Genomic DNA, 27,418 nt, shown 5'->3' on the forward strand with positions numbered 1-27,418 from the left:
ACCCGACCTGGAATCGATCTCAGGTCCACCAGCATTAGAGCCAAATGTGATAACCACTTGACCTCTAAGTGGATCGTCACAATCCTTTGCTAACAACACATTGAAACATCATTGTCATTGAAGTTTAGATTGATGCAACGTCGTCTATCGTTGATACTTTGTCGTCGTCACACAAGTCAACCATGTAATAAACAATTTACGGATAACATCAATTTATTATAATATAACATCAAATAATTAACGCCCCATTAGATCAGTGGTTGCCCGCCCGACTAAAGATCAAGCAGCGCTGGTTCGGCTCTGGAGGTGAGCGCTTGAGCAACACATTTCAGGACTGCATTTCATTTAGCGGCACCTAGTGGATGGAATACCAGGCAACAACATTTCAACAATCAGAAGCTTTGTTCTGTCAATCTCAGTAACCGGTTTTTGTGTTAAAGCCTCTACCAGTTTGCGAAACTACCAAGAATAACCTATCAAGGCTTTGTCAGTCCGAGAAAAAAAGTTCCAAAACCAAACCAATAATATCTTTCAAACGTGGATCCTTGTTGTGTTAATGCGATTGCGATCGCCATCAAAGTCAACTTAGATCGTACCCATCTTTAACCAGTGGCTCACCCACAACGTCCTTTATCTGGTGTAATATTCGAGTTTTCGTAAGTGTAGTTTTGCCTAACAAACTGGAAGATGCAAAAATGCATCCAGCTGTCGTGCCTCCTTTTCATTCTTAGATGCTATTTTCCTTACGCATACTTTGCAAGGCAAAACTGTGCTTTATGTTACTTGTGTCGTTCCACTTTACAGCCAGACTGGCGAACCGGAAGTTGTTTAGTTTTGGTGACGAGTTTAGTCTTGCAATATGTATTTATTACAGAAATTGTGATTCAATTATTTGAGGCAAAAATCGCAGAACTGGCAACTCTTACAACGTGTCAGGCAATATCGGCACTTTTAGGGATTGGCAAACATTTTAAATGGTTATTGCATCAAGTTTAGTTGTTTCTCCCCACCTTAATCGGTAAAACTATTCCCAATGAAACTGGAAACCCTGACAATAAGCATATAGGTGAACCTCTTGGAAGAGGTAGGCAGTATAGTAGCGCGCTACTTTCGTTATCGGATCATAATGTTACCCTAACTTTAATCGGTAAAAATAGTTCTAACGGAATTGGCAACCCTGAGAATGGTCATTTAGAGTTTGCAAGTCTCCGATTTAAAAAATGTAATCTAATCTGGCAACACTGTATACAAATAAATTGATTTGAGGTCACCTGCAATGTGCCTCATATCGATGGCTACTTTTAGATACAACTTATCAAAATTTAAATATTATCTCATCTGGCAACACTGTAAACAACATAGTTTGAATTCTTCATATAAAAATAAACAAGTTTAAGAAACAAACTTGCTTTTGTTGATGTTTGTCGACCTCAAGTTGAAGAACATAAACAAACCTTGGTTTGATAATATTATAAACATTTTTGTTGATGTTACGTCACCTGATGTAAACGAGCAGTTTGTTGTTTTATTTTTAATTCAACCAAACAAAATTACTGGATGACATAATTTTATTATAAACATCAACAAATAAATAAAAACATCAACGATCCTTGTGCTTGAGGTAATCACCATTGATGTCAACCTCGATCTTCAACTTCTGTAAAAGACAAAGGGAATAATTGACGTTGATTCAATGTTGACACAATTAATTGTTATAACGTTGATACAACGTAAACAACTCTCACTTTATTGTCCAACCGATCCAGTGCTTCTTGTAGCTTGGATATTTCCTCCAGGTTCGGATCTCTGCTCCTCCCATCTCCACAATCGAGGGAATGATACATCTCAACTCCCTCCTCAACCTTGTGCAACACCTCGATGACGTCATCTACAGATAAGAGGTTGCCTTGGAGATCCATCCAAACAATCTAAACACAAATTAATTATGATTCAACAATTAAACATAAACAATTTATTTATGTCGTGACTTTTTGTTTATTTACTTTATGTTTACAAGAATTGTTAGAAAATGATTAAAATTGGAAACTCGAACTTACTTTGTGAAACTTGTTGAAACTCAGACGTTAAAACAACGCAATGTGACGTTGAATCAACGTAACAACTGACCATAAATCAACGTGTTGGTTATAAAAATTAAACATGACTTACGGATCCAGGCATCAATTTAATCGCCTCCTTCCATGGACAGAATCGGTTGGAAGTCATGCCGTACCAGGACAGAGAAAGGATTCCAAGTCGTGTCGGTATCGACTTGACGAATGACGTCACCGCATGGATGTCATTCTGAGTGTCGGAGCGATACATCCCTATCCTCCCTCCATCAAAATGACGTCCTGCTGTGACAGTCACTTGTAAGTCGTTGCCTTCGCGCAAGATCTTTGAGATGGCTATGATGGAGCGACCATCATCATCATCTAACAATGCAGGAATAAAATCAATTAATATTAGCTCGGCTAACCAGGTTGTCATCTAAAACCCAGTGTTCGAAATTAGCATATTTTTACTTCTGCAAAAACGTTTCCGAAGCCAAACGGCAAAAGTTGGAATTGCTGTGAATATTTATTACGAAAAGATTGTACCAAAACATGTAAAACGAGAAGCGAAAAATATGCTAGAGTAGTCTATCACAACCGCATTGTTTGATTTGTTGTGATGTAATAATACCAAAAGTAACGATAAAGCGAGCAACGCGATACGCACGCTGGTACGGTAATTCACGTTGAATACCTCACGGGGAGGAAAAGTAAGTTAATTTTGGGTTGATTCAACGTTCGAGTCAGCACAAATCGATTTAAGTTTTCCAGCGGGTTATGGAGCTAACAACAATGCCCAATAAGGAATTTACGTTTGTTTTTCTACATCTAGCGACGTTGAATTATGATAAAATAACGGTAATTGCACAACCAGGTACCGGTTATAAATTAATAGCTCCCTGAGAGAAGATTGCCTCGATTTACGTATACCGGTAAACTAACATAATTTCGGCACAATTGGGGCACTGAGAGCAACACAAAGTCTGTTTGATTAAGAACTAGTCAAAATCGGTATCATCAGATGCTGCATCAGCTGGACGAGATAATGGAAAGAGAGGCGCAATAAGGAGTAGATGCTTACAATAATTTGACGTCTACTGGCGTTAAATCAATGCAAACAGGGTGATATTTCTATAAAAGATTCAATACTCCCAGCTCGGCACGTGTCTAAGCGCTGGCGAAGTAGGAAGTAACCAAAATAAAACATCCAGCAATAGTAAGATTGAATCAACATCCTAGTCTGGTCTAGTGTAAGAAAATTATTGTTTTGGTAATCTTATGGTCCTTATAAGCGCTCGTGTGGCTTCGGCATTTTTTTGCCGACGCTAATGCGCCATTCATGCATCTGCGTCAGCAATCACCTCGGCAATTGCCGACGCTAATTTCGAAGACTGAAACCACAGTTTGGTTCTAATCATAAAATAATCAAACATTGAACACAAGCTGTTTACTAAAAAAACAAAACATTAATTCATTTATACCGCAAACAAAAATATAAACAAATTGTTTTGAACAAAAATTTCAGGTTTGAGTCAAAGTTTTAATTTGAAGAATGATATGATAACCTGAGTTGACTTTTGTTAGCTGGTCACAAAATCACAAGTTTTGTCTTCAATCAATCAGTCAATCAATCAATGTTTTATTTGTCAGTAACAGGAACATAGGTAGCCTACATGTTTGAAATATGCAATATACACAATACAAAAGTTACACAAGTTCCCATACCGACAAGGAGACAACGAGACGACCATACGGTCTACTTGTCAATTGCCACCCTACGGAAATTACGATTTTGCCATTTAAAATAAGCTTACAAGAGAAAAAATAAAACGTTGAAACGTTCCCGCGCTTCAACAACAACATACGCAGAAAAAAAAACATATTGATGATAACGTAGGCCTAAACCATGCCTAAACACAAAATTCCATGAAGCAAGCAGAGAATAATCAAGTTTCCGAAGAAACTGACAAGTTGGTTTCCATAACATATCACTTACGATGCACTGTAGCTTTGTAAAATTAACGTTTTGATCTCTTTTTTGAAACAATGAAATGATAAGTTTTTTAGCCTACTTGGAACCTCTGACCAGATCGTATTATTATCGTAAAGTTTCTTGCTGTTGTTTCTCTGGGCAAGAAACTTTACGATAATTGCCTCTACCTAGTGATCGATTTCGAGTAATGGGTAGTACCAAATTTAAGTCATAAGTAAAGTAGACAACCGGAAACAGACATTGCTGTCGGCTGCAGCGTTGGTCAGGTGTATGTCGGAAGGCGTACACCGATGCATAGCGCTCAAGTCCGCTTTTCCGCAATGCAGGATAAAGATAAACAAACAAACAAAGCATTGGTCCCAATACCTGCATGGACTTTTTGCCATATTCTGTGTTAGATCTATTTATAAAATAGTTGTTGCTTGTTTGATATCTTGTGTTATGCTGATGAATAGATGAAGCATTTGTAAATAAATCACAATACGTAGACGGATACTGATTCATATGAACTTTGTACATATGTTTTTTTTATTTCAGTGTTATGTATGTCTTTTAGTTTCAAGATGTTCATTTTGAAAAAAAAAATTAGTGTGAGCATAGTAATTTTGTTTCGTAATTATTCTTATAACCTTTTTTTGTAATTTTATTAATGGATCCAGTGCACTGTCACAGACCTTTCCCCAACTTGAAATACAATATTGCAAATGACAGTAAATCAAAGCGTGATACACATCTTTTAAAGTGTCTGTGTTGACATAATTTCTGGGTTTAAGCAACGCCCATGAACCTTTTGCTACTTTTCCACAAATTTTATCTATGTGATATTTCCATGTTAATTTGTTATCTATGTAAACGCCAAAGTATTTTATTTGGTCTTTTTGTTGAATGCTTGTGTTACCAATGTTAATGTTAAAATTTTTTATGTGTTTTGTATTTGTTATTAGCATGTATTCAGTTTTTGAGGAATTTAACGATAGCTTCAACCAGTTGTAAACTTTTTGCATTTCGGCATTCACATTGTTCTGCAAATTTATTTCACATTTGTCGCTCATGGTAAGATTGGTGTCGTCAGCAAATAGTTTATCATTCATGTTTGTTGAATTCGGTAAGTCATTTATATAAAGTAAGAAAAGAAGGGGTCCCAATGTCGATCCTTGGGGCACACCGCATGTAACCTGTCTTGAGTTTGAAGAGCTTCCATTGACGACCGTGTGCTGTAGACGATTGCTGATATAGCTTTTTAACAATTGTAATGGAGGGCCTCGAAAACCATATGTTTGCAGTTTCTGTATGAGAATAGTGTGATCAACTGTGTCGAAGGCTTTAGCTAAATCAAGAAACACAGAGCAAGTTGTATTTTTATTATCTAGGTTAGTTAAGATGTTATCACAAACGTTTGACACAGCTAACGAAGTGGAATATTGTGGTCTAAATCCATACTGATGTGGTGTGATCAGGTCTTTTTTTTTTGTTAGATAATTGTACATTTGTTCATACAGGCATTTTTCGAATATTTTGGTGAAAGGGGACAATAGTGATATGGGCCTGTAGTTGGAACAATTTTTCCTGGAACCACTTTTGAAGATTGGGGTAACTTGAGCTACCTTTAGTACATCAGGATATACACCTTTATCGATACACTCATTGAATAAGTTGGTGAAGAAAGGGCCGATTATTGGTGAGGATAGTTTGACAAATTTTATAGGTATTCTATCGTGTCCTGTACTTTTAAAGACAGAAAGATTATTAAGATGTTTTAATACTTCTTCTTGAGTGACAGGTTTTAGGAAAAAGGAGAATGGAACACTTTGCAATTTCAGTAATGAGCCAGGAGACGGCAGAGGGATTTTAGATGCCATGGAAGGACCAATTTCTGTGAAATAATCATTAAAACAGTTACTTATTTGTGCAGGGTCAGATATTTTTTCATTGTCAGTGCTAATTATTTCTTCTGGTATGTGAGCTGTGTGCTTATGTTTCGAAGTTTTTCGAAGTCTTCAACGGCTTCGAAGTTTTATCAAATTAGAATCAAATACTTAGGCTAGCTTTGCAGGTGGAAACTAAACTTTTGTTAAAACATTAAACTAACCAGAGTTTGCAAATTAAAATAAACTTTGATTTTTTTGTCGATAAACCTTCGAAGCAACTTTACAACTTGGTCATGAAAATTTCCCAATCAGCCATTTCCTGCTGCAGCTCAATTGAAGCTGATGCTTTTCCAAACTCAGAAGACATGGACAGAAACAAACTTTAAAACATTTGTCTGATGAAACCAAGCAGAATGATGACAGAATTGAAAGCTGAACCAACTATTTCTTGCTGCAACTGAATCAAACCTTTCTCTTCAACCAGTAAAACGACTGAAAACAGAATGGCTGTCACCTGCTAATTTGAGCGGGAGTTTTTATGTAGTGTTGCCGAATAATTTAAAACGTCAAACTGTAAAATAAATTTGTAATACCAAACCAGTTGGAAAAAAGCAATAATTTTAAGTTTTATCAAAGATAAATTCAAAATTACAAGCAACTTTGCAAAGAATTAGGAGCAACTTGAAAGTTGCAAAAAATACGCGTGTATTTATAAAAGCGAGTTTGAGCTTGTTGATAAACTGCAAAGTTGGCAACTCTGTCAGCTGCCAACAAAAATTGTCGTTTGCAGCATTTACGCGGCCATTTACAGCGGTAGGCACTTTAACAAGCAGATTTCTAATAAATCACGAACCAATCAGAAGCTACGCTGTTCATGACGTCATTAAGGTTGCGTTTAGGAAGAATAAAGGAAAAACGCAAATCATTGCTAAATTAAGTCATCAGTTGACTTGGCGCAGAGAGTTAGGGCGGTGCTAGTCATTTCATTGACGTGGGTTTGATTCCCACCACTGCAACAGCTCTTTTTTCTTTTGTAATTACAGAACAAAGTTCAAAGTAATAATCAACTCTCTGGCTGAATGCTGGAATGGTCACAATTGGACAGACAACGTAACATCTGATTGGTTCGTGGTTGGATTGGATATCTGCACTTTAACAAGCAGATTTCTAATAATCCACGAACGTATCCAATCCAACCACAATCCAATGAGATGCTACGTTATCTGTTATTGTGACCATTCCAGCATTCAGCCAGAGAATTAATTATTACTTTGAACTTTGTTTGGTAATTACAGAAGAAAAAAGAGCTATAGCATAGGTGGGAATCAAACCCACGTCATTGTAATGACTACTACCGCCCTAACCCAATGCGCCAAGCCAACCGATGGCAAAGCGATGATTTAATTTAGCTACAATTTGCGTTTTTTCTTTATTCTTCCCAAACGCAATCTTGATGACGTCATGAACAGCGTAGCTTCTGATTGGTTCGTGCTGGATTGGATATCTGCATGTTAAAGTGCCTACCATTTACAGCATTTCTGCGTGGTGTTGCCCAGAAAAAAAAATATAAACACAAATTTAAGTAGGAATTTGTGACAGAAAATTAATTGTTTGGATATTTCATTAAAAGTAATTTGAATAACCGTTTTTTGAAATTGAGCGTCAAGTATTGAATTTAATGCTTTCAAGAAAAAATATTAACGTTTTCTTAGTTCTAGTAGGCTATATACTATAGCCCTTAGAAGGGCCGTAGGCATTGTTCTCTCGAGCAGAGGACTGTCCATAATCATGAAATAATTGAAAGGTTATAGTCGAAGAGTTGCCACCAGAGATGAGGAGCGGTATGGCTTTTACGGGGGCGTAGGCTAAAGTGTTTAAAAATAGTGAAATTCAACATAGGGTCAAACAAGGCTGTGTGATGTTACCAGATTTGTTTAACTTGTGTAGTGAAATGATTCTCACAGAAATAGAAGGCATTGATGGAGTTTTAGTAAACGGAACGTCCTGAAACAATATTCGCTATTCTGATGACACTGTGCTCATAGCGACATCCCCGGACGGTCTACAAACACTAATTAACAAAACTTCAGACATCAGCGCAAAATATGGAATCCAAATTATTGAAAAAAAAAATGCATCACTATCTCAAAACAAAGTCCTGAACCCCACTTTGCACTTCACCAGGGAAGCAGCACAATTGAACAAGTGTCTTCTTTTAACTATCTTGGATCTCTCTTAACAGCGGACGCACGATGTAAGAAAGAGATAAGAAGAATAGGCCTAGCCAAAGACGCATTTAATAGACTACGACCTATTCTATTGGATCGCAAACTTTCTATTCCTCTGAAGGTGCGACTTCTCAAAGTGTTGGTGTGGTCTGTTCTCCAGTATGGTTGTGAAACATGGACCTTCAACACAGAAACTAGGCGTAACATTGAAGCAGCTGAAATGTGGTTTTACAGAAGAATGCTCAGGATTTCATATACTGATCACATCACAAATGCAGAAGTTTTAAACCAGGTACATCAACATAAGGAACTATTGAACAACATAACTCAAAGGCAACTCAAATTTCTCGGTCACATTATCAGAAAAGAAGAATTCGAAAATCTTTGTCTAAGCGGTCGCTTTCTCGGGAGACGTGTTTGCGGCAGGCAACGCACATTTGTATTTAAGTTTCAACGAAATACATCAATCAGCCAACCAAGAACACTTTGGGACACTGCACGACAAAGGGAACATTGGAAGAATTTACGAACCGAGCATCTAGTTCATTAAAGGCGCATCGGCTATGATACTGTAGTAGTAGTAGGCTATCTTGTCAAAAGCATTTTAATTTCAAGGTTTTGCTTGGTAAATAAATTGACATTTGTTGCCTGAACCTTGACCATGCTTTTTCCACTTTTGTTATATTAGATAGCTTACTTATTGTGCTTTTATGCTAACTGTGTTTATACCTGTATCTGATATTTGTTGTTTTAACTTTTGTTCTCAAACCTGGCTGATTATATTCACTTGATAATTTTACAGTTTTGGATTGTCTTAAATATCATAATCATCATCTGCCGTCTCCGATCCGAAGGTTGGCTGTCATTTGCTTCCACATGTCACGTTTATCTGCTGCTCTTTTGGCTTCTCCAATGCTCGACAAGTCAGCCCACTGCTTCACATCATCACCCCAAGTTTGTCTCCTTCTTCCCCTGCACCTGCTTTCTTCCACCATACCTTCAACAACCAACTGATGCAGCTGTCCACCGATCTTTTCAAAACACGTCCCGCCTTAAATATAGGCTACCCTGAAACTGGTGAAACATTTTTAGAATAGAAAACTGTGTTGAACAGGTAAAAATATTTACTTACCTGCAGCAACTTTCCGAGTTTTCTTGTGCAACTCTGAAATAAAAACTTTCTTCTTTTGCATATCTTCACCTAAAAAAAATCACATTCTCATAAAAATTAAGGCTTGCCATCATCAGTTCATCACTTTTGCAGAAGTACAGCAACTCTCTCTAAGCTCTGACAATAACTTCTTTAGCCTACTGAACATTTTAGTTTGTAATCTGTTGTAAACTTTTGACGAGCGGTAGGCTACAGGTCTGAGTTTTGCCAAAATGTTTGCGAGATAACGTGTAAAAAACATAGCCGATTATTTTTTAAAAGGTTTAGCAAGCGCTAGATGTACAGACGAAAGTGTTTGCAAATTTTATTTAGTGTCATGCTGAATGCTGGGTTGTTGTTAGGTTGCGTTTGTTTATGATTGATTTAAAAATAACTTATAATTATATCTTTTGTGAAAGTTTAGCTGATTTCACATCAGAAGAGCGTATCATGATGCTGAATAAAATGCCCGAAGATCAGTCTCATTTAAATTTTAATAACAAGTTATTGATTGTTAAATATTTGTTGACGTTGCAATTAAATTTGTTTTTGAACATCATGAAAAAGTAAATTAGTACACTTAGGAATAACAAAAAACTAAAAAAAAATTTAAGCGTTAAAATCTTCAACTTTTTTCAGCATTCTAACTATAGAAATGCAAATCAAAGATAAAAATGGAAAATAAGAAACAGTGAGCTGTTTGCAACAATGGTTTTTTATCAATCGTGAAGTTACCATTTCCTGTGCTTGGATCCAGCAAAAGACCGCATAGAAATTGTACAACAATGGACCAATGATCATTGAGCAGATTGTTTTGGACGAAGGAAGCGAACTCTCTTGATGGCATTTGATGACAAAGATACAAAGCTGAAAAGTACTCCTGGAAGGTTTGATGTGTGAAATACAATTGTTGGTTACCTTCCAGCAGGGGACATATTTTGTTGGATCCTAATAAAGGTACCACAAAATCCTGAACTTCACTGATGATCAGATTTTTTTGTGTAAGAGTTTTAGCATTAATAAGTACTGTACCCTCTTTTGTCGCGTCATAGGCGATTTCAGTCAATTTCATAACAGTTTCATCTGACAAAGAACCTGTATTGTCAGACGCTTTTAGATTTTTAAGCACACAACGAAACACATTGGTCATTGTGGAAATGCACTTCACTTGTCCAGATGAACCCAACGAAGCTCTGACATAAAGTTGTAACATAAGTGGGTTGTGGCATAATGATTCTAGCTGGGGTGCTTTACTGGTTAATGATTCCCAGAGTTCGTCGGCTTTACTCTGGTTATTCAATAAAGCATCAAACAATTTTCTCATATCTGAAGAGGTTAAGTCACGAAGAAAGAAAATAAGACTTGGTCTGCAGTTTTTAGGAATGGACAGCATAGCGTGTGGACGAGAAGTGAAGATGAGGTGGCAGTGGCGTAGAAATTGTCCTTGGCAAAGGCTTGAAACTAGTTCCTGAGAAGTAAGAGAGCTGTTATAGTTGCATTTCTTTACAGGTTTTATTATATTCCATTCCACTTGATCAAATCCGTCAAGAATGATACAAACTTTTTTTGGATTGTTTTTGATCCATTCAAAAGCAGAAGTGGCTTCGTTCTCGTTTAAGTTATAGTTGTTATCTCCTAATAAAAATTCTTTCAAAGTATATGTGTCTTCATCACTGTCGCTCATGTCCATGAAAAGCTTCCTTAAAACAACAAGATCACCACACTGACAAAGACGCCTAGCCAGGCGTTTGGTCAAGATTGGATTCCCTGCCCCAGGATATCCAATTATTGAAACAAAATCGTGCTTTTGAGCATCCAAAACTAATTTATCAAAGTCAACTTTTTCGTCAGATTTGGTTAGCTTAAATTCATGGGATTTGGGATCATATTTGTTGTCATCGGGAACAATATTTCCTTCGTAAAATTTAACCAAAAAAAGTTCAGCACACACGTCTGGCAAACCATCTGAAAAGATGTTAAAATGGCACAGGTCGACGTCATGTTCAGGGTCATACAGCTTGAGGGTCGTTTCTTTTAGCTTTTCTATTCCGATGTTTGAGCCTAAAAAACAAAAAAACATGTTTCTTAAATTTTTGCATTAAAAAGTAGAAAATGTGGATACTGACGTTTTTCAATTGTCTCTTTCAGTTATTTCCGCACATCATTACAGATGGAACGACTGCGGAAAAAAAAAAGAATTAACTGAAAATGTAATATAAGAAAACACATCTGTTAGTATTCACCTAAGCTAATTAAGCTATTTGTAAATTTATCTTTACAGAACATAAAACAAACAAAAGATGCGCTCACACTACACAGCATACAACGCTTTCTACCCAGGTCCCAGACAGGCACTTCATCTGGTCCAGAATGCCTACAGATTAAGTGCGTGCCGCAAATGTAGGAATGGTTTTGACACAAGGGACTGTACATAAAACACGTCCTCATAAAATTGCAAAAAAATTTCCCCCCTCCTTCCATTTCCGCACAATTTCCGCACTGTTTCAACTCCCTCTTCCTCCTTGTCCGTGCGGAAAACATGACCGATATCTCTGAAGTGCAAGTGGCCATAGCAGTTCTATAAACTTGAATTGCTTGCTTGAGACTATATACTTCTACTGGAGTGGTGGTTTAAAATCCTTCTTTATAGTCAACTACTTCTGATCCGGAGTGGGCCAGTTATAAATCGAGGAGTCGGAGTCGCGATCGTATATTTTTGCCCGACTCCACAGCTCTGGTTACCGGGTTGACCAACTTTTCTAAATACGTCCCTGCTGCTTTTGGAGCCAAACTTTATGGCATTAGTATCGGTTATACTTGCTGAACTAGAAACATAAAGTCCACGTGAAATATGGATTACAAGGTACGGTGCCGATAGAAAACGGCTTCCCAAAGCCACTTTCCAGTTAAATCTCTAAGATCCACAACAAGTGTCATTATCTCCAACTATTTCCAGGAGATACTGACTGTGACAAACATGGTTTTCTGCTCATTTCTAATCTGCTGCTGGAGGTTTGATTTCTTTGGGCTTGATGTACTCTGCAGTAACTGAATATGAATATTATGAATTATATTAGTAACTGAATTATATTATTATGAAATAGAATTATGAGTATTATTATGGATATTTGGTTTCCATAGTTGAATCGAGTTTAAATTTGGAACCGTTTCTTAGGGATACGTCATTTTGAAATAAACAGCTCTACTACATTGTTGATGTTTGTGTATGCCTGAACTCCTACGAGTTTTGCAATCAGACGTAAAACCTGATTGTGAAATCGGTATGGGTCAGATGATTGGTAAAGTGATTTTGTTGTAGGCCTATGGAGGCCTACTATTAAAAGAATGTCCGCATTCCAGGAACCCTCCCTTCTCTCTTGTTCACAAAAGTTTGCAATTTATAAACCCCTCCCCTTGACTGCGGACGTCTTTTATAGACAGCCTCTAATAGTGAAGCTTTTATGAAGATTCGTTTAAACTTACTTTGTCGATGCAAGGGGTGAGAAGATGCAGAAGTTGATCTCGGTGTTGTTTGCTCATAATGCTCATTGCGAGAAGTTGCTTCCAATGTACCTTTATTAACATGTGATCAAAGTTAATTAATGAAACTGCAATTATATTATCTGCGACGGTTGAATAACATTATGCTTCTATATAACCAGCGGAATCCGCTACTTTTACATTGATTTGACGTCTGTAGAAGCTGAATCAATGTAAAATTCTAATCAGCACAATCCGTTACTTTGACATTGATTTAACATCAGGTTCTTATGTTGAGTAGTGACAATTATTTTTTACCCAATCAAGATATCAAAAACGTTTAGTATAAAATGAAGGCGTAAAACAATGTCATTTCTATGTTCAGACGCAGTAGCGGAGCTACTTTCAAAGTTGCAACTTTTCTATTTTAAAATTGGCAAAACTGATTAAACTAGATTGAGACTTCAAATAAACTTTTATCAGACAGATATCATATTAACAATGGCTCAGTAGTTGCCACTGATTATTGAAACGCAGCAGCGGAGCTAGAAACAAATTAATTGTAGTTTCAAGCTATTAAAAATTGTAAGAGAAAATGAACAATGGTTGTGACCACGTTCCATCCTTAGGCTTAGATTCGCTGATTCACAAACAAAACCGGTTAATTATTTTATTGCGTCAAAATGACGGCTATCTAGATTTTATTGTGACGCTAACTGACCGAACAATTCAATTTATAAATTTGAAACAAAGTGTTTTAAAAAAAACTCACAAATTACCCAATCGAAAGTGTTTTAGCTTTTTTTTGTTTTTGGGGATAGCACGTGACCAAGTGCCCTCTTGGATCAGCTATTGCACACACCCGACAAACTAGAACTCTTTCAACATAGAAATATTGAAGAAACAGCTGAAAATATGTTTCAACATGAAAACCATCTCACCTGGCGGAAGATGATGGTGGTGGTGGTGGATGTTCACCGTTTGATTGACTGTTGGATTCTGAACAACCGTCCCAGCTGAAAGTATGGTGTTTTCAGCGTGTCCTACATGAATTGATGGTCCAGAAGACAAACTACTGCCAGATGCCACTGACCGTTCCTGAAAAATGCAAGTTTGAAAGATTGATTGAATCTTTATCTTCGGACTGGAAAAGCTTCTTGAGAGCTTAATTCTGGCAGTTTCGCATACTTGTAGAGGCTTTGAATCACTGACGCTAAGAATTAGTTTAAACAGTTAAAACATATTAACAGTTAAAAAAATAGCCAATCAAAAACAAAATCAGAAATCTAATTTTTTCCACGTGGGATATAAGAATTCAATGTTGGTGATGGTACAAAGCAATTTCTCAAAACAACCACATAGTACTATAAAAGGTTTAGAATACGTTACAAAGGGAGCTTCGGGCCACATTGTAAAAACCACAACATCGAGTGGCCACTGCTAACCGCAAGATTATTATCCAAGAAACGTGGACATTGTGCTTATTTAGTGAACAACGATTTGTTGCTGATGTTGACTCACCTCAACATTTCTGCTCATGTCCCCTCCAGTCGCTATTCTGCTCACTTTTGTGCCCTGAGTTTGACCTTCCAGGATCTCCCTAGTATCTGGAAAGTAAAAGATGGATTCACATTCAAAAAAGAATAACCAAGACGTCTTGACATATAATCTACAATATCGAGGTGGTACTAAAACATATGATTGTTATCAATATCAACATGACGGTTAACAGAAAGCATTGAATCAAGTTTGATATCGATCATTTTCACACTGGTGGTCGCAGGGGAAACATTGAAGTAGTCGACAGCGCTGTGTTCGATCTTTGGCCTTCACCATTACTGGGTTCACTCTGATCACATTCTTTGTCGACGTCATTCATTAATGATTGCCTTCTCTCCATTTTGCAACAAGCTGCTTGCTATAGAGCAGTGGTTCTCAAAGTATGGGTCGCGACCCAAACATGGGTCGCGTAGGGTCAAAAAATGGGTTGCGCTATGGCGATTCAATTCTGCCTAAACGAACTTTTTTTTATTTCATTTTTTAAGTATTTTAATTCCATTATGACTGAATTATTGCATCATTTTTTGTGGCTTCTCAGTTACTTTATCTCAGTAACCTGGAGTATTGCATCATAAGTGTTTTTCTGAGAGTTTTGAAGGCAGCCAGCTACAGTATAGCCATTAGCCATAGCCAACTACAGTGGCTGCTAAGACTCGCTTAGTTTTTCAGAGAATCGCGTTTGTTATTAATTTTATATAAGTTGGAGGCAGACAATGCAAAGAGGATAATAACTAGGAATGCAGTTCATTTTTACGTTTACGAACAGAGAATTCAATGTACCGGCACCGGCCGTGACTTTTATAGTTTGCAGGATTTTTGATATATTCATAAGGTAAACTTTCCACAGCTTTACAAGAAGTGGATGTTAAAAGTATGTTACTTAAACGCCATCTTCACCGCAGTGAACGATCTTAACACATCAAAGCAAGGCAGAAATCAAAATATCCTTACTCTCTCTGAGAAGTTGTTTGCCTTCTAAGAAAAGCTGCAACTCTGGAAGATGAAACTGGAGCGTGGACGAACAGCAGCGTTTCCATCCATGAACGAGTATCTGGAGGAATGGAATCAAATTTCAATTAGCAGATTTGATGTCATGAAACCCATCTTATTGGAGCATTTAGAAAACCTTATCACGGAGTTCGATCGCTACATCCCGGATGTAAATATGGCATCTCAGGTGTGGGTCTAAAATCCGTTTATGGCAAAGGTTGACGACTTATCAGAGGATAGCCTATTGCAAGATTACAGGAAGAGCTTATCGAACTGCATCACAATCAGTTCCATAGACAACTTTTTTCCACAGCGTCACTTGGAGAATTCTGGACTTCGGAAAGGAAAAGCCAATGATTGATGACGAAGCAATGACTTTTCTGCTCCCGTTTGAGACCACGTATCTGTGCGATCAATGTTTGAGACCACGTATTTGTGCGATCAATGTTTGAGACCACGTATCTGTGCGAGCAATGTTTGAGACCACGTATCTGTGCGTAGGACTGTGCGAGCAAATTTTCGGCACTGACAGTTACTAAAACCAAGGCTCGCAATCGCCTCGATCCTAGTGATGGTCTTCGTATTGCGCTCACTAAAAGAGAGCCGTGCATTGAAGATATTGTAAAGGAAAAACTTCAGCTTCATCAATCACACTAAACTAAATCAATCATTTGTTTGCGATAAATCATTGTTTCATAGTACTGTTGTACTACTACAACTACAACTAGTACTACAACTGGTTGTCTGTATCTTTTTTTATTTCATGCATAATAGAAAAAATACATTTTTTGATGTTTGAGGCTTGGGTCGTGAGGTGTTCATAAAACTCAGATTTGGGTCGCGCTCAAAAAAGTTTGAGAACCACTGCTATAGAGAAACAATGAACCGCTGTAGCCATAGCATTGTTGGGCAGCACAGTAGACTATGTGGTGTGTCAAAACAGCGATGACCCTCCAAGCAAACTTACCAGGATTGGTAGATAAGTCAACTTCACCCACCACTTCCTTATTTGGAACAACTGTTCTGGTTTGTTCGTGAGACATTTTGTATTTAGTTTAAGGAACTTGAAAAAAGAAACTGGTTTAAAACTAAGAATCTGTAGTTGATGCTGCAAAACACAAATGTGATTGATTTTAATGATGCTTTCCTTAAGAAAAATATGACGAATCAAGCAATGATAAAATTCCATTGAGCAAGCCAACGAAAACCTTTATCTTTAAAAATAACTTCCACTAACGCTTATTAATTTTCATGCTTTTTTGGCGAAAAACCAGCTTGTTTAACAACAAATGATACAAACTCACCCACGCGAGATTCCTAAGTTATTTTTCTAACTCAAATTTATTTTTACTATCAGCACTACAAACAACACAGTTTAATTATTTTTCTAACTTATTTTTTCTAAGTTATTGTTCTAACTTATTTTCACCATCAAGACTAGAAACAACACAATTTAATTCGGTTATTTTGTTTTCACTTTTATTGGACTACAACCCAGACCTCAAACTTGTCGATTGGGCTGAGAATTGCTCAGCTCCGCAACTCGGGTTTTATAGGGAATGGTCACTTGAGCGAACCATAAACAGAAAAGATGAAAACTTCTTTGTGAGAAACAAGCAAACCTCCAGCAACATGCGATTTAGTTTATTGCGTTACATTGTTGGCACATGTTGAATCAATGCAAATAAAAATATTAAGGTTTTGCTTGATAAAGAGTCAACTGCTTTTTGCCTTTGCTGGCCATCTGCACTTTCACTGCGAGGGAGAGTAGAAAATAATTTACATATAAAATTTGATGAATAATTTACATATAAAATTTGATTTATTTTCTATATAAAATTTATAAAACAATATAAAGTTGTGTTTTTTTTAAAAACACAGATTTTTATTGCAACTCATTACTGTTGAGCTCAAACCAGAGATAAAGGACAAGGGATGGTGCCTGTAGAATATAGTCGACATATAGAATTTACAAAGCATCATCAAGTTTAAGCCATGTGTTTAGAACAGTGGTTCGCAACCGCCGGTCCGCGGACCGGTGCCGGTCCGTGTAATGTTTTTGCCGGTCCTCAGAAGATCTTACTTTCTGCAAAGCTTATTTTAATGTGGAGTCTCGTGCACAGCTGTAAAACTGACAAATCTCCACATAAAATTGTTTGATAATACAGGTGAACTTTTTGATGACATAATTCTGTGCCGTTGATAATGTTTTTGTGACAAATTGCGAGTAGTTTTCAAAAAGTTTTGAAACACAGAAATACATAACCAAATAGGGAATTTTGTCCTTGATTTTGAAAAATTTCAAAGTCGTTGGAGACGAAAATTTGGAATTAGATAAATTTGAAGTTCGGGATAAAGTCAGGCCTGCAATGGAAATTTTCCAGAACCGCAGTTTGAAAAAGCAAAGATCTTGTTTTTCAAAGACTATGCGGAAAATAGCGCTTCGGAATAGAATGAAGACAAGCCGATTTGCTGTGGAAAATGCTGGTACAATGGAGTGGTGAAAAAAGTAAAAAGAGGTGCTGAGCATTGTGAGTCAACACTTGAAAGAGTTGGCTAACAATTTTGACGATTGTTTTGCGTACGGTAACATGAAGTTCCTCGACATGGAAACTTTTGGATAAACAATCCATGCATCGATGATATTAACATTATACAACCTTAATCTTCATGAAAAAGAGAGTCTGATTGAATTACAATATGTTGTGCTTTTACCTTACAGTCCAGATTCGAAAAACGTCATTGTCACACTTTTGGTTATCTTGCAAAGAAATTCGTATGCCTAACTTTCAAAACAATCGATTTGATGGTAATTGTTTCAACTAGCTATCTAGAAACGACGATTCTTTATCATCTCTAGCTTTAATAACAAAGCAAAGAAATCGCCTGGATGCCGAAACAGAGTTAGCCTACGTGTTTTGGAAACTTCTTTGATAACTCGTTTTCCTCACATACTGGCAGCGTAACAGTAGCAAATTTCCCACTGACTTTGATTTTGTATGCAAATGGATTGACATTTTTATGTTTTGAGTTGACTTGATTTTTATTCCAATTTTTGTTCTGAATACAAATCATATGCCTTGCATTCAATGCATTGCATTATGGTGCGCAACGACAACTTTTGGTTAACAAAACGTTACAAATATTCATTCTATACACTACGATCTTTGATTGCCGGTCCGCGAACATTTTTTAAAAAATTTGCCGGTTCCCCACTGTTAAAAGGTTGAGAACCACTGGTTTAGAAAGTGAATTTTTATCGCATACCATTATTATTAAACGCAAATCAGTGATACAGGGTTCAGGCTGTTGGCGATGGTTTGATAACCTTTGGGGAACTGGGAGTTGACACAACAATTGACGCAGTTCGTACGAGGGTTGATACACTCCATACAACACTCCTAGCCTTTGTACATATTTAAAAAGAATACTATGCTCCTGTTTAGTGTCGGAATACTCGCTGCCGCAACCTTAATCCCGGCTAATAATAGCCTTGTGTCTTTATTTCCCTCATGGGAGAAATTTCTAGCTTCATCCTTTGCAATCATCACTTGTGACACAAGTTCTGCCAAAACTTTGTTTGAAACGAGTTCAAGCTACAAGCTATGATTCCCCTACACTTCAAGCTAACATGTTAGGATTCAATTCGGACAAAGCAATGCTTTCAGTTCCAATTATACAGGTATAACTTTTCTTAGACAATGTTGTTTTTAACACGAAGTCCTTACCAGGTCACTAGGAACTCGCGGTCTCTATTATATCAAACACAACGAGGAAAGTTCAAATTACCAACGACTCAAAGAATCCAAGCAATTCCATCGAGTTTACAACAATGCGTTTGTTTACTTTTGTTAAGCTTCGTCGACCCACAAGGCAGTTGTCACAGTAATCTGTGGTCTGTGGTGACGAAAAAACTTTCATGTCCATTCTCACACATGCCGAAAAGTTAAAGATATTTCAATGGAGAAAACTTCAAAAATGTTTTATGTTTTTAAACAGTTAAGACAAAAAATTTGCCGTTGACGCTGCTCTGCGGTGTCGACAACAGCAAAAGCAACGGGCACTAGCGTACGCAGGGGGGGGGGAGGCATTGGGCCATGATGGTATGCCAATGTAGCATAGCCTATTATAATATTATAGCAATGCCAAAAACGTATTACATTTACCGTATTACCGAAGAAAAGATGATCTTATTCTTTTGCTATGCCACCAGACAGCACGATTTTACAAGAATATTCATACCCACATTTTTGTTGAAAATGCTCTCAGAATGCACCAAATTCAAAGTAATTTTTCAAAATTTTCTGGGGGAGGCCCCCCAGACCCCCCCGCCGCTGAGTGTCGTCTTTGGCCAATACGCCGTCGGGCTTCGCCCGCCGCCCATCAAAACCACCCCCTCTCAAAATTCCTGGCTACACTACTGATGCCAGTAACCTATCAGCTATTATTACCAAATGGGCGTTTTTTAATTTTTTTCGTTTCGATTCAAAAGCATTTTCAAAGGCCCCCCCTTGAGAAAATCCTGCGTACGCCACTGGCAACAGGTCAGATTTTTATCCAATTATTTTTTATTGGATTATCATTTCCTAATTTACAGTAATATTTCACAAAATAGTTACAAATTAAATAACAAACTTTGGTCATATTCAAATGATTAATCTCAACCCTTACGTGCAGCGGCGTACGCAAGATTTTCTCAAGGGAGGGAAGAACATTCGAAATAATTTTCGAAACGAAATGAAAACGAATTAAAAAACTACCATTTGCTAATAATAACCAGCAAATTGTAATTGTATAAGATTGACCTACCATAGCTATTGTAGCGGATAGTTAGCTTATCTGCCCATACCTAGCTGTGGAAGTTTAACCTACAGCGACATTCCGAGCGCAGTGATCGCAGGAAATGATCGAGAACAACGTCTAGACTTCTTAGTTATAAGTATGCTTTTATTGTAGAAAGAAAACTTCACGTCACCGTATAACTTAGGAGGTTGCAACCATCTTGATCATAATAGATCACAATTCAAATCACCACAACCGAGCTGGACCATGGCCTAGGATTCCCGCAATAAGAACTGAACAATCGATAAAGATGAGATTGACGCACAGAACTACGGAGAGAGTAAACTAAAAGAAACCATACTGCAATAGCATAGAGACCTACACTGAATGCTGAATATTATAGAACATACCGAACAGCGAACGGCATACAAGTACTGAGAATCGACTGAACGTTGACTGACTGGCCCAGGGATGTCTAACCTGCGGCCCGCGGGCCACACTGCGGCCCACCTAAGATTTTTGTGCGGCCCGCTAGTCATTTTCACGCCAAGTAGTATTTTGAACTTCATGGAGAAAAAAAAACAAAATGTGAACTTTATAGAAAATGAAGAATGGTTGAATGATTTTTCTTTCTTAGTTGACCTCACAGCAGTGCTAGCTGAGCTCAATTTGCATTTACAAGGGAAAGGTTAGTTGTGTAGTTCAATGTTCGAGTGAATATACTGTAAGTAGCTTTACCAGGAAATTAAAACTTTTCATAGCACAATTGAAAGCTGGCGAAATTGTACATTTTCGTAGCTATCTGAAAGAGTTCAAGACAGGTCTGTAAACTATGAAAAGTATGCTAAGTTACGTGGAGATTTGCTTGAAGAATTTACAGTCAGATTTTCTGACTTCATAAAGGTTTAAATTGAATTAAAATTATTCAGTGACCCATTTTCATTTCAGTGTGATAAAGCGTCACCCGAATTCCGACTTGAACTGATTGAACTGCGAAGTCGAAAAAGTTTGAAAACTTTCCACAGAGAACACACTCTTCCTTTATTTTATAAAGAATTACATTCATGTAATGAATTTATTAAATTAGCTGTGAGCAGTTGTTTTTATCCATGAAAAACATCAAAAATGCAGAAAGAAACAGACTGACCGACAAACACTTAGCAAACATCCTAAGAAACAAGACAACGTTCTTTAATGCAAATGTTGAAAGCCTCTTAGCTGGAAAACAATGTCAAAAATCTCATTGACTCTGCACCGTAGAAATAAATTTTTGTTTCTTTCTATGTGTGTGTTATTAGTTCTTATTTTTGAAGATGAAATTAATGGTTTTTAATTGTTTCTTTATGCACCTATTTTTCTTGAAATTTAATAGGTCCTGCGGCCCATTGATTTATTTTAAGTGACAATGCGGCCCACTATGATAAAAGGTTGGACATCCCTGGACTGGCCAAAAGTAATACAGCACTGCACCAAAAAATGATATTACTACTGGCAGAATTGAACGCTAGATGCGGTATACATAGGCGCTGTGGCATCCAGCATCTGTGGGCCACAACGTTGAAAAGACGTAAAAACCACGCATATGTGATTGAAACTGCCGGTTACAAGAATGCGTTTAGCTATTTGGCATTCCAATTCTTGCGAAGCACACGAATGCTTAATCACGCCTCAGAGTCCTGAAGCACAAATGCGCAAATTGCTTGAATTCCTAGCCAGCGTTTCACATATACAATAAGCGACAATTTCACGACAGTAACAAGACGTTAAAAAGACCTAAGCAGAACCGCAGGGCGCTACAGCAGCTAGGTTACTCATTTAGATAGATTCTGTATTGAAAACAAACAATATGATACAACACCCTTGATTTAATCAAATGCAGCTAGTATTCACTAAAGTTCTTAACAGGCTGTCTCACCCTTATTGGGATCATTAGAGGGGTCTGAAAACCATGCAAAAATGCTAATGCAAAAATAATAAATCGGTAATTCTTGAAAAATTATAGAATATTATAACTTTAATACTGTTTGCAAAAAACTCAGAAATGTTAAAGGGCTACTACCAGCGATAGCCGCATAATCCTCAACTAATGCATCTCTAACAAAACCAATACGTTAAATAACAACAATGTCGAAATATATGGAAGTATTTTAACTAAAAAAGTGGCTTAATATGCGACACGGAGTCACGGACATCATTGTTTATGTTGCAGTTCATGGTCTGTGCTGCCTTGTACCAACTTTGTAACTAAAGTTTGTTGCTACTGCCATCTCGTGGAAAACTATACACACGTTTGTTTGATGAAAGATTTCGTTGAATCCAATATCTGATGCATTCACAATCGTATGAGATTTTTTTTATCAAATATTCTTCGCAAGAATAAACTTTAACTATATCAGGGGTGGCCAGAGCTGTTTCGTGGTCGAGCCGCGTATCACAAAATCTAGTTTTAAATGAGCCGCAACACAAAAAGAATTAAAAAAAAGAATTTATTCACTCACAGTGAAGTGTAGGTTATCGAATAGTAGTGAGTGCTGCGTAGTAATACTATGAGTCTACACCTCGGCTGCAAGATGTTTGAAATTAGACTGCTATGATGTCAAAGCAGTTCTGAGCAGTTCCTCCAAGTGTTGGTTTGTCAATGCAGAACGGTGTTTTGACTTCAAAAATTTCATCACGGAATAAAATGACTCACAACGGCACTGAAAATAGTGCTGGTGTGTCTATGTTGTGCTGAAAATAGACAGCAAGATGGGGAAAATGCGTGTGCTGTGCAATTTATTAATTTTCTTCAAATGAGCTTCTGAGGGCGAAAGTCCATCTTTTTACCATCTCAGTTTCACGGTGTTCCCGAACTATGCTGGAAGGCTGCTATAGAGAGCAGCCAGTTTTTAGTTTCATCATCTAAGACACGTAGACCTTCCACTCCGTTAAGTAAATTGAAGATGATGCAATCGTTGATGATGTGGTGTGCGATCTGTTTCTCAGCATCACATTCACGAAGAACAGGCCATTCCTCATTGGTGCATGGTTGAATGGAAAAACCCGACGCTATACGAAGACGGTTGAGGCGCACCCACTTGCATGTCTAGTAGCGTCAGGCCTGTGGGACAGGTGTAAGCGCTGGGGTTGAACGAATGGAGTCGGGTGGCTAGCCGTCTCGTATCGGTTGCTTTGACAAATTGTTTATGAAACCGAAGGTTGACGGTTCTAAATCATATTTTAGACAAATATCAAATAACTATACCGCAAGTACAGATACAGACGCCGTCATATCAAAGAAGGAATAAATGACGGAAGCCTACATTTGAACACTTTGTGAACTCCATAATTCACAAACCTGTAATTACGATCTTCACTGGGAATTATATTGTAAAATATGTTGGTTTTGCCGGCCGGAGTATGACTACATTGCACTGGCGTATCCTGGTCGGTTGAGCAAAGGAAGTTATAAAGCTGGTGGGGGTTAGAGCATGTCGAAGGCACGCGCATTCTAGAGGGGTCCGGGGGCATGCTCCCGAGTAAATTTTTTGCGAAATTATACTCAAATAATTAATTATAGTGCTTTCTGGAAACACTTTTAGGGTAATATTAGTAGGAAATTTATTAGCAGATAAACCGCTATTAACTTATTAAAGATAGCTCTTACACACGAACGGGGAACAACTGCGGCTAAAATTAAAGAACACCAAAACTCAGCTACCTACTGCTGTAGTAGCTTACACCAGTATTCATTTTAATCAAGTCTAGCCTAGACTTCACATATCCTGTCTTATACCAAAGCCTATCCAGCCAGGATAACAGTGTAAAGCTGCATGAGGCTCTAACTTTTCCTTACGAGGCCAATATAAGCCTAACAGCACTTTAAAATTTATAGTTATGTAGCCTACTATACTCTAGGTATAGCAAATTAGTCGTTTTTTACATTAATTCAACGTCTAATTGATTCCACAAATTAGTAAAAAGAAAGGTAAACGCGTAAACTTTGTGCTGCCTTTTTCCTTTGCTTTTCACTTGTTTCTTTGTATAGCAAAAACAAGAGAAGGGATGCAATACGAATTTCTGCTTCCGCAAGCTTCCAACTTTTTTTGAAATTAAAACCGTGCTGAAATCATACGGGGACATGAGTTTTGTATTCAGATAAAAAAAATTACAAAATTGTTTAACTGAAAACTATCATTTATTTTATCAATTTTGACAGGGGAAGCTATGCTTCCCTTGAGGATACGCCCCTGCTGCATTGCAAAAATGGAAATACTTTCAGAAGACATCGCTTATTTGAAAACAAGCTGAACATATCCAAAGAATGCGAACAACTGAGACAAGTCACAAGTGTTCTTTGACGAGAAAGTGTACAGTACTCAACCGCATGTAGTGAAAGAACATCTTAAACAAATACCTAAAAGCAAAGCTACTTCCTTGTATGAGGTGTACAGAAAAGATTGTGAAGTGCGTCAGCACGATGGAGTGTTTTGGCTTTGTAAACATTCCACTTTGAAATACATTATGGGCAACTGCACTGTCAATTTCAGTTTTTTTTTTTCAATTTCTGAATTTTGTTTCTCAACTTATTTTAAACAACCGCTAAGTCAGCTTGATTTTACTGCAGAACTATCACGCAAGTAATTAAATACCCGATCGAACGAAAAGGGAAAGCGCCATACTCGAGTTTCACCCTTGTTTGGGATCGTTAATGGTGCATATCAATGTGGATTGAATGGGATCGAACTTCCAAATTTGATGGGAATCGTGAACGTCCTTGACTTGAGTGGGAATTTAATCTCCGTCGAGATTGTATTAGCCCTAATTCAATGCATTGACGCAGTTAACGCGGAATAAGACGCAGTTAACAACAGCTTTATTGTCTTTAGACGTGGCCGAGTGGTTAAGAACGGCATAGTGGACACTCAGTGGACACCCTAGTACAGGGGTGTACAACCGGTGGCCCACGAGAAGGTTCTGAGTGACCCTCTTGGTATTTTTTAAAATGACATGTATAATCAACTCAGTCGAGTGCGTAATTTATCGGGAACTTACATTTCGAGAAATTGGCATTTATTGTTTGCTTTCGTTGTCTAATATTCTATAGTTCCTAGTGCAGGAGTGTGCAACTGTTCAAGTTAATTTTATTGCATCACAATGTAATTGTTACGCACTACATTTTCCACATTGTTACGCCCACCTCTTTTCCACATAATTGTACACGTACTTCAAGAGTCAGGCAATCAGTGATAAACTTATTTCTTGTTGTAAGGGAGAAGTTGAAAACTTTCTAAAGCTAGAATTTTACAAAAAAATTGTTTTTAATTAAAATATCAGAAAATTCAGAGATTGGCAGTTTTCGTGACATCATTATTCGGCAGCACTTACTTGTGCGAGCAGGTTTTTTCGCGGATGAACCATGTCAAATCCTCCACGATCACTAACTTCTGACAGCCATATGGCAAACTCGCTTCGCGTTGCTACATAGTCCATCTAACTGCATATGGCCAAACTTGTTAGAGAAAAACAGTGCCAAACTTCACATTGAAATGTCGACGTGTCGTAAAAACTTTGTTGACTTTACTATATCTTGGTATGTCTGTTGTTATAGTTCTGTTACTCAACGCAACAAACAGTTTACGAGCCTCATTTTTTAATCATAAATCGATTTTGCTGTTACAGTATCCTCAGTATGATCATGTCAAGACCCCTCAAGATTTGAAGACTTTTGACATGATCATACTGAGGATGCTGTGATAGCGAAATCGATTTATGGTTAAAAAATGAGGCTGGCATACTGTTTGTTGTGTTGAGTAACAGGGCTATACTAATGATACGAGACAGTCAACCGCTTCAAGTTGACAGTTTTCTGGATTAGTTCACAAAATCAGAAAAGTTTTATTATTCAATATGTCTATTGTTCTTATAATTGTAAAAGAGGATAATACACATTTCTAAGATTAGAATTTTGGTGTGAGGGTTTTAATTAGAAATTATAAGACAGCCATTTCTAAGATTACAAATTAGAAGTAAATACTCAAGTGGCCCGAGCAATCATTCGTAAACCGCATGTGGCTCTTTGGCCAAATAGGTTGGACACCCCTGCCGTAGTACAATCTTGATTTAGGCTGCAGCTTTGCAACCTATTAGGACGAGCCGCCACTGCTCACATTCCCTTAACACAAGTGGTTGTTTATAGATTGCTTTTCTTAATCCGCCCTGGCTTATCACGATAAGAATGTGAACTACTAATTAAACTGGGTATATTTCACGTGATACGTGTTTGATACAAAAGTGGATTTAAATTCTACAGTGTTGACAAATACGCTTTTGAAAAAGTTTTTATTTATTCAAAACTCTATGACGTCATATTCAAAACTCTATGACGTCATATTCAAAATCAATCAATAAATTAGCAAAGCAGACTAATAGCATACGGCATAATACAGAAAGAGTGTTGCTTTTTACTTATGGACCTAAATATTTACTTCAGAGTGGATAGATAGAGATGTATTGGTAGAACTATTGGTTGATTAATTTATTGGTTGAATAGAGTAATAGACCAATGTTTTTACAGAAAATCACTATGAAGGTGTTGTTCCAGACGGTTGTTCGCCTGGTCAAACGTCATATAAAAACCGTTCAAGTCTACTGAATATTACGTCATGGAAATTCCTAAAACATGAGCCAAAATTGCGCCATCGTTCGTAAGACTGTGTCAAACCGGTTTAAACCTGTTTCAGTTTGAAACCTGTTTGGACATGAAATATTGCGTCGCGCTACTGCTGGCGTGCCTTTGAGTTATCACAAATTTTTCTGATTCATTCTTGAAGTTGTTTGTTGGAAGTCGGTCGCACATTTAATTGGTTTATTTCGTGCTTGCTAGCTGGACAAACTCTCCGTCTTTTATCCAAGTAATCTGTATCGTAGTGACAGTTTTTAGAGGTGCAAGGCGTTGCATCTCGATTTCGATAGCCGCGGGCTAATTTTACAGGAATACACTTATTGAATAGACGTTTCAAGGAGTGTTTCCTTTTCGGTCACTACATGCAGACAAACGGATCCGGGAACTTTATGTTACAATTTTCCCACGATGAGATTATGGTTTACCGCTGTGACCAGGTGTGTCACGATTTCTTTCTATCTCTTACCAGGAAAAAGACTTGGAAAGGTTCAATGACGTAGTTTAATGGGTTATAACCGAAAAGCAGTCAATTAAATTCACGGATAGTTCTACTGGTGAGAGTTTATATGTAAAAACGCTTGAAGGACTCCAACGAATGGTTCACCACTTCCAGCAATTAATCAAAGTAACAGTAAACAGCAATAGATTC

At 37.4% G+C, this 27,418-nt stretch overlaps 2 protein-coding genes across 3 annotated transcripts; both read right to left on the minus strand.

The window, feature by feature from the left end:
- Positions 1-1,511: 1,511 nt before the first annotated feature.
- On the minus strand, positions 1,512-10,998 carry LOC145777144 (protein NLRC5-like). Of its 2 annotated transcripts, none has more exons than XM_082588447.1 (5): positions 10,029-10,998; positions 9,276-9,344; positions 2,170-2,435; positions 1,746-1,928; positions 1,512-1,654 (listed from the first exon to the last, which is right to left on the minus strand). In XM_082588447.1, exons 1-5 carry the CDS (start codon positions 10,981-10,983, stop codon positions 1,601-1,603), a joined length of 1,527 nt encoding a protein of 508 aa, XP_082444573.1. In that variant the 5' UTR covers positions 10,984-10,998; the 3' UTR covers positions 1,512-1,600. The 2 variants fall into 2 exon arrangements, with proteins under 2 accessions (XP_082444573.1, XP_082444572.1); XM_082588446.1 differs by having other exon boundaries at positions 1,512-1,657.
- Positions 10,999-11,045: 47 nt separating this feature from the next.
- On the minus strand, positions 11,046-15,663 carry LOC145776825 (uncharacterized). Its single transcript, XM_082588047.1, has 6 exons — positions 15,285-15,663; positions 14,295-14,380; positions 13,715-13,871; positions 12,777-12,866; positions 11,134-11,354; positions 11,046-11,060 (listed from the first exon to the last, which is right to left on the minus strand). The coding sequence occupies exons 2-6, from the start codon at positions 14,310-14,312 to the stop codon at positions 11,046-11,048; spliced, it is 501 nt and encodes a 166-aa protein (XP_082444173.1). The 5' UTR covers positions 14,313-14,380; positions 15,285-15,663.
- Between the last annotated feature and the right edge of the window lie 11,755 nt (positions 15,664-27,418).

The sequence above is a fragment of the Aplidium turbinatum genome, chromosome 9, assembly GCF_918807975.1.
Source record: "Aplidium turbinatum chromosome 9, kaAplTurb1.1, whole genome shotgun sequence".
Classification (NCBI taxonomy): domain Eukaryota; kingdom Metazoa; phylum Chordata; class Ascidiacea; order Aplousobranchia; family Polyclinidae; genus Aplidium; species Aplidium turbinatum.

Excerpts from the sequence above, each read along its gene's own strand:
- LOC145777144 (XM_082588446.1), bottom strand. The coding sequence starts at position 10,983 with ATGGACATGAGCGACAGTGATGAAGACACATATACTTTGAAAGAATTT. Across the intron at positions 2,436-9,275 it reads AACTCGGAAAGTTGCTGCAG|ATGATGATGATGGTCGCTCC; the intron begins GTAAGTAAATAT and ends CTGCATTGTTAG. Across the intron at positions 1,658-1,745 it reads TGGATCGGTTGGACAATAAA|AAGTTGAAGATCGAGGTTGA; the intron begins GTGAGAGTTGTT and ends TGTCTTTTACAG.
- LOC145776825 (XM_082588047.1), bottom strand. Across the intron at positions 12,867-13,714 it reads CCACCATCATCTTCCGCCAG|GTACATTGGAAGCAACTTCT; the intron begins GTGAGATGGTTT and ends ATGTTAATAAAG. Across the intron at positions 11,355-12,776 it reads TCACCCCTTGCATCGACAAA|GCTCAAACATCGGAATAGAA; the intron begins GTAAGTTTAAAC and ends TTTGTTTTTTAG.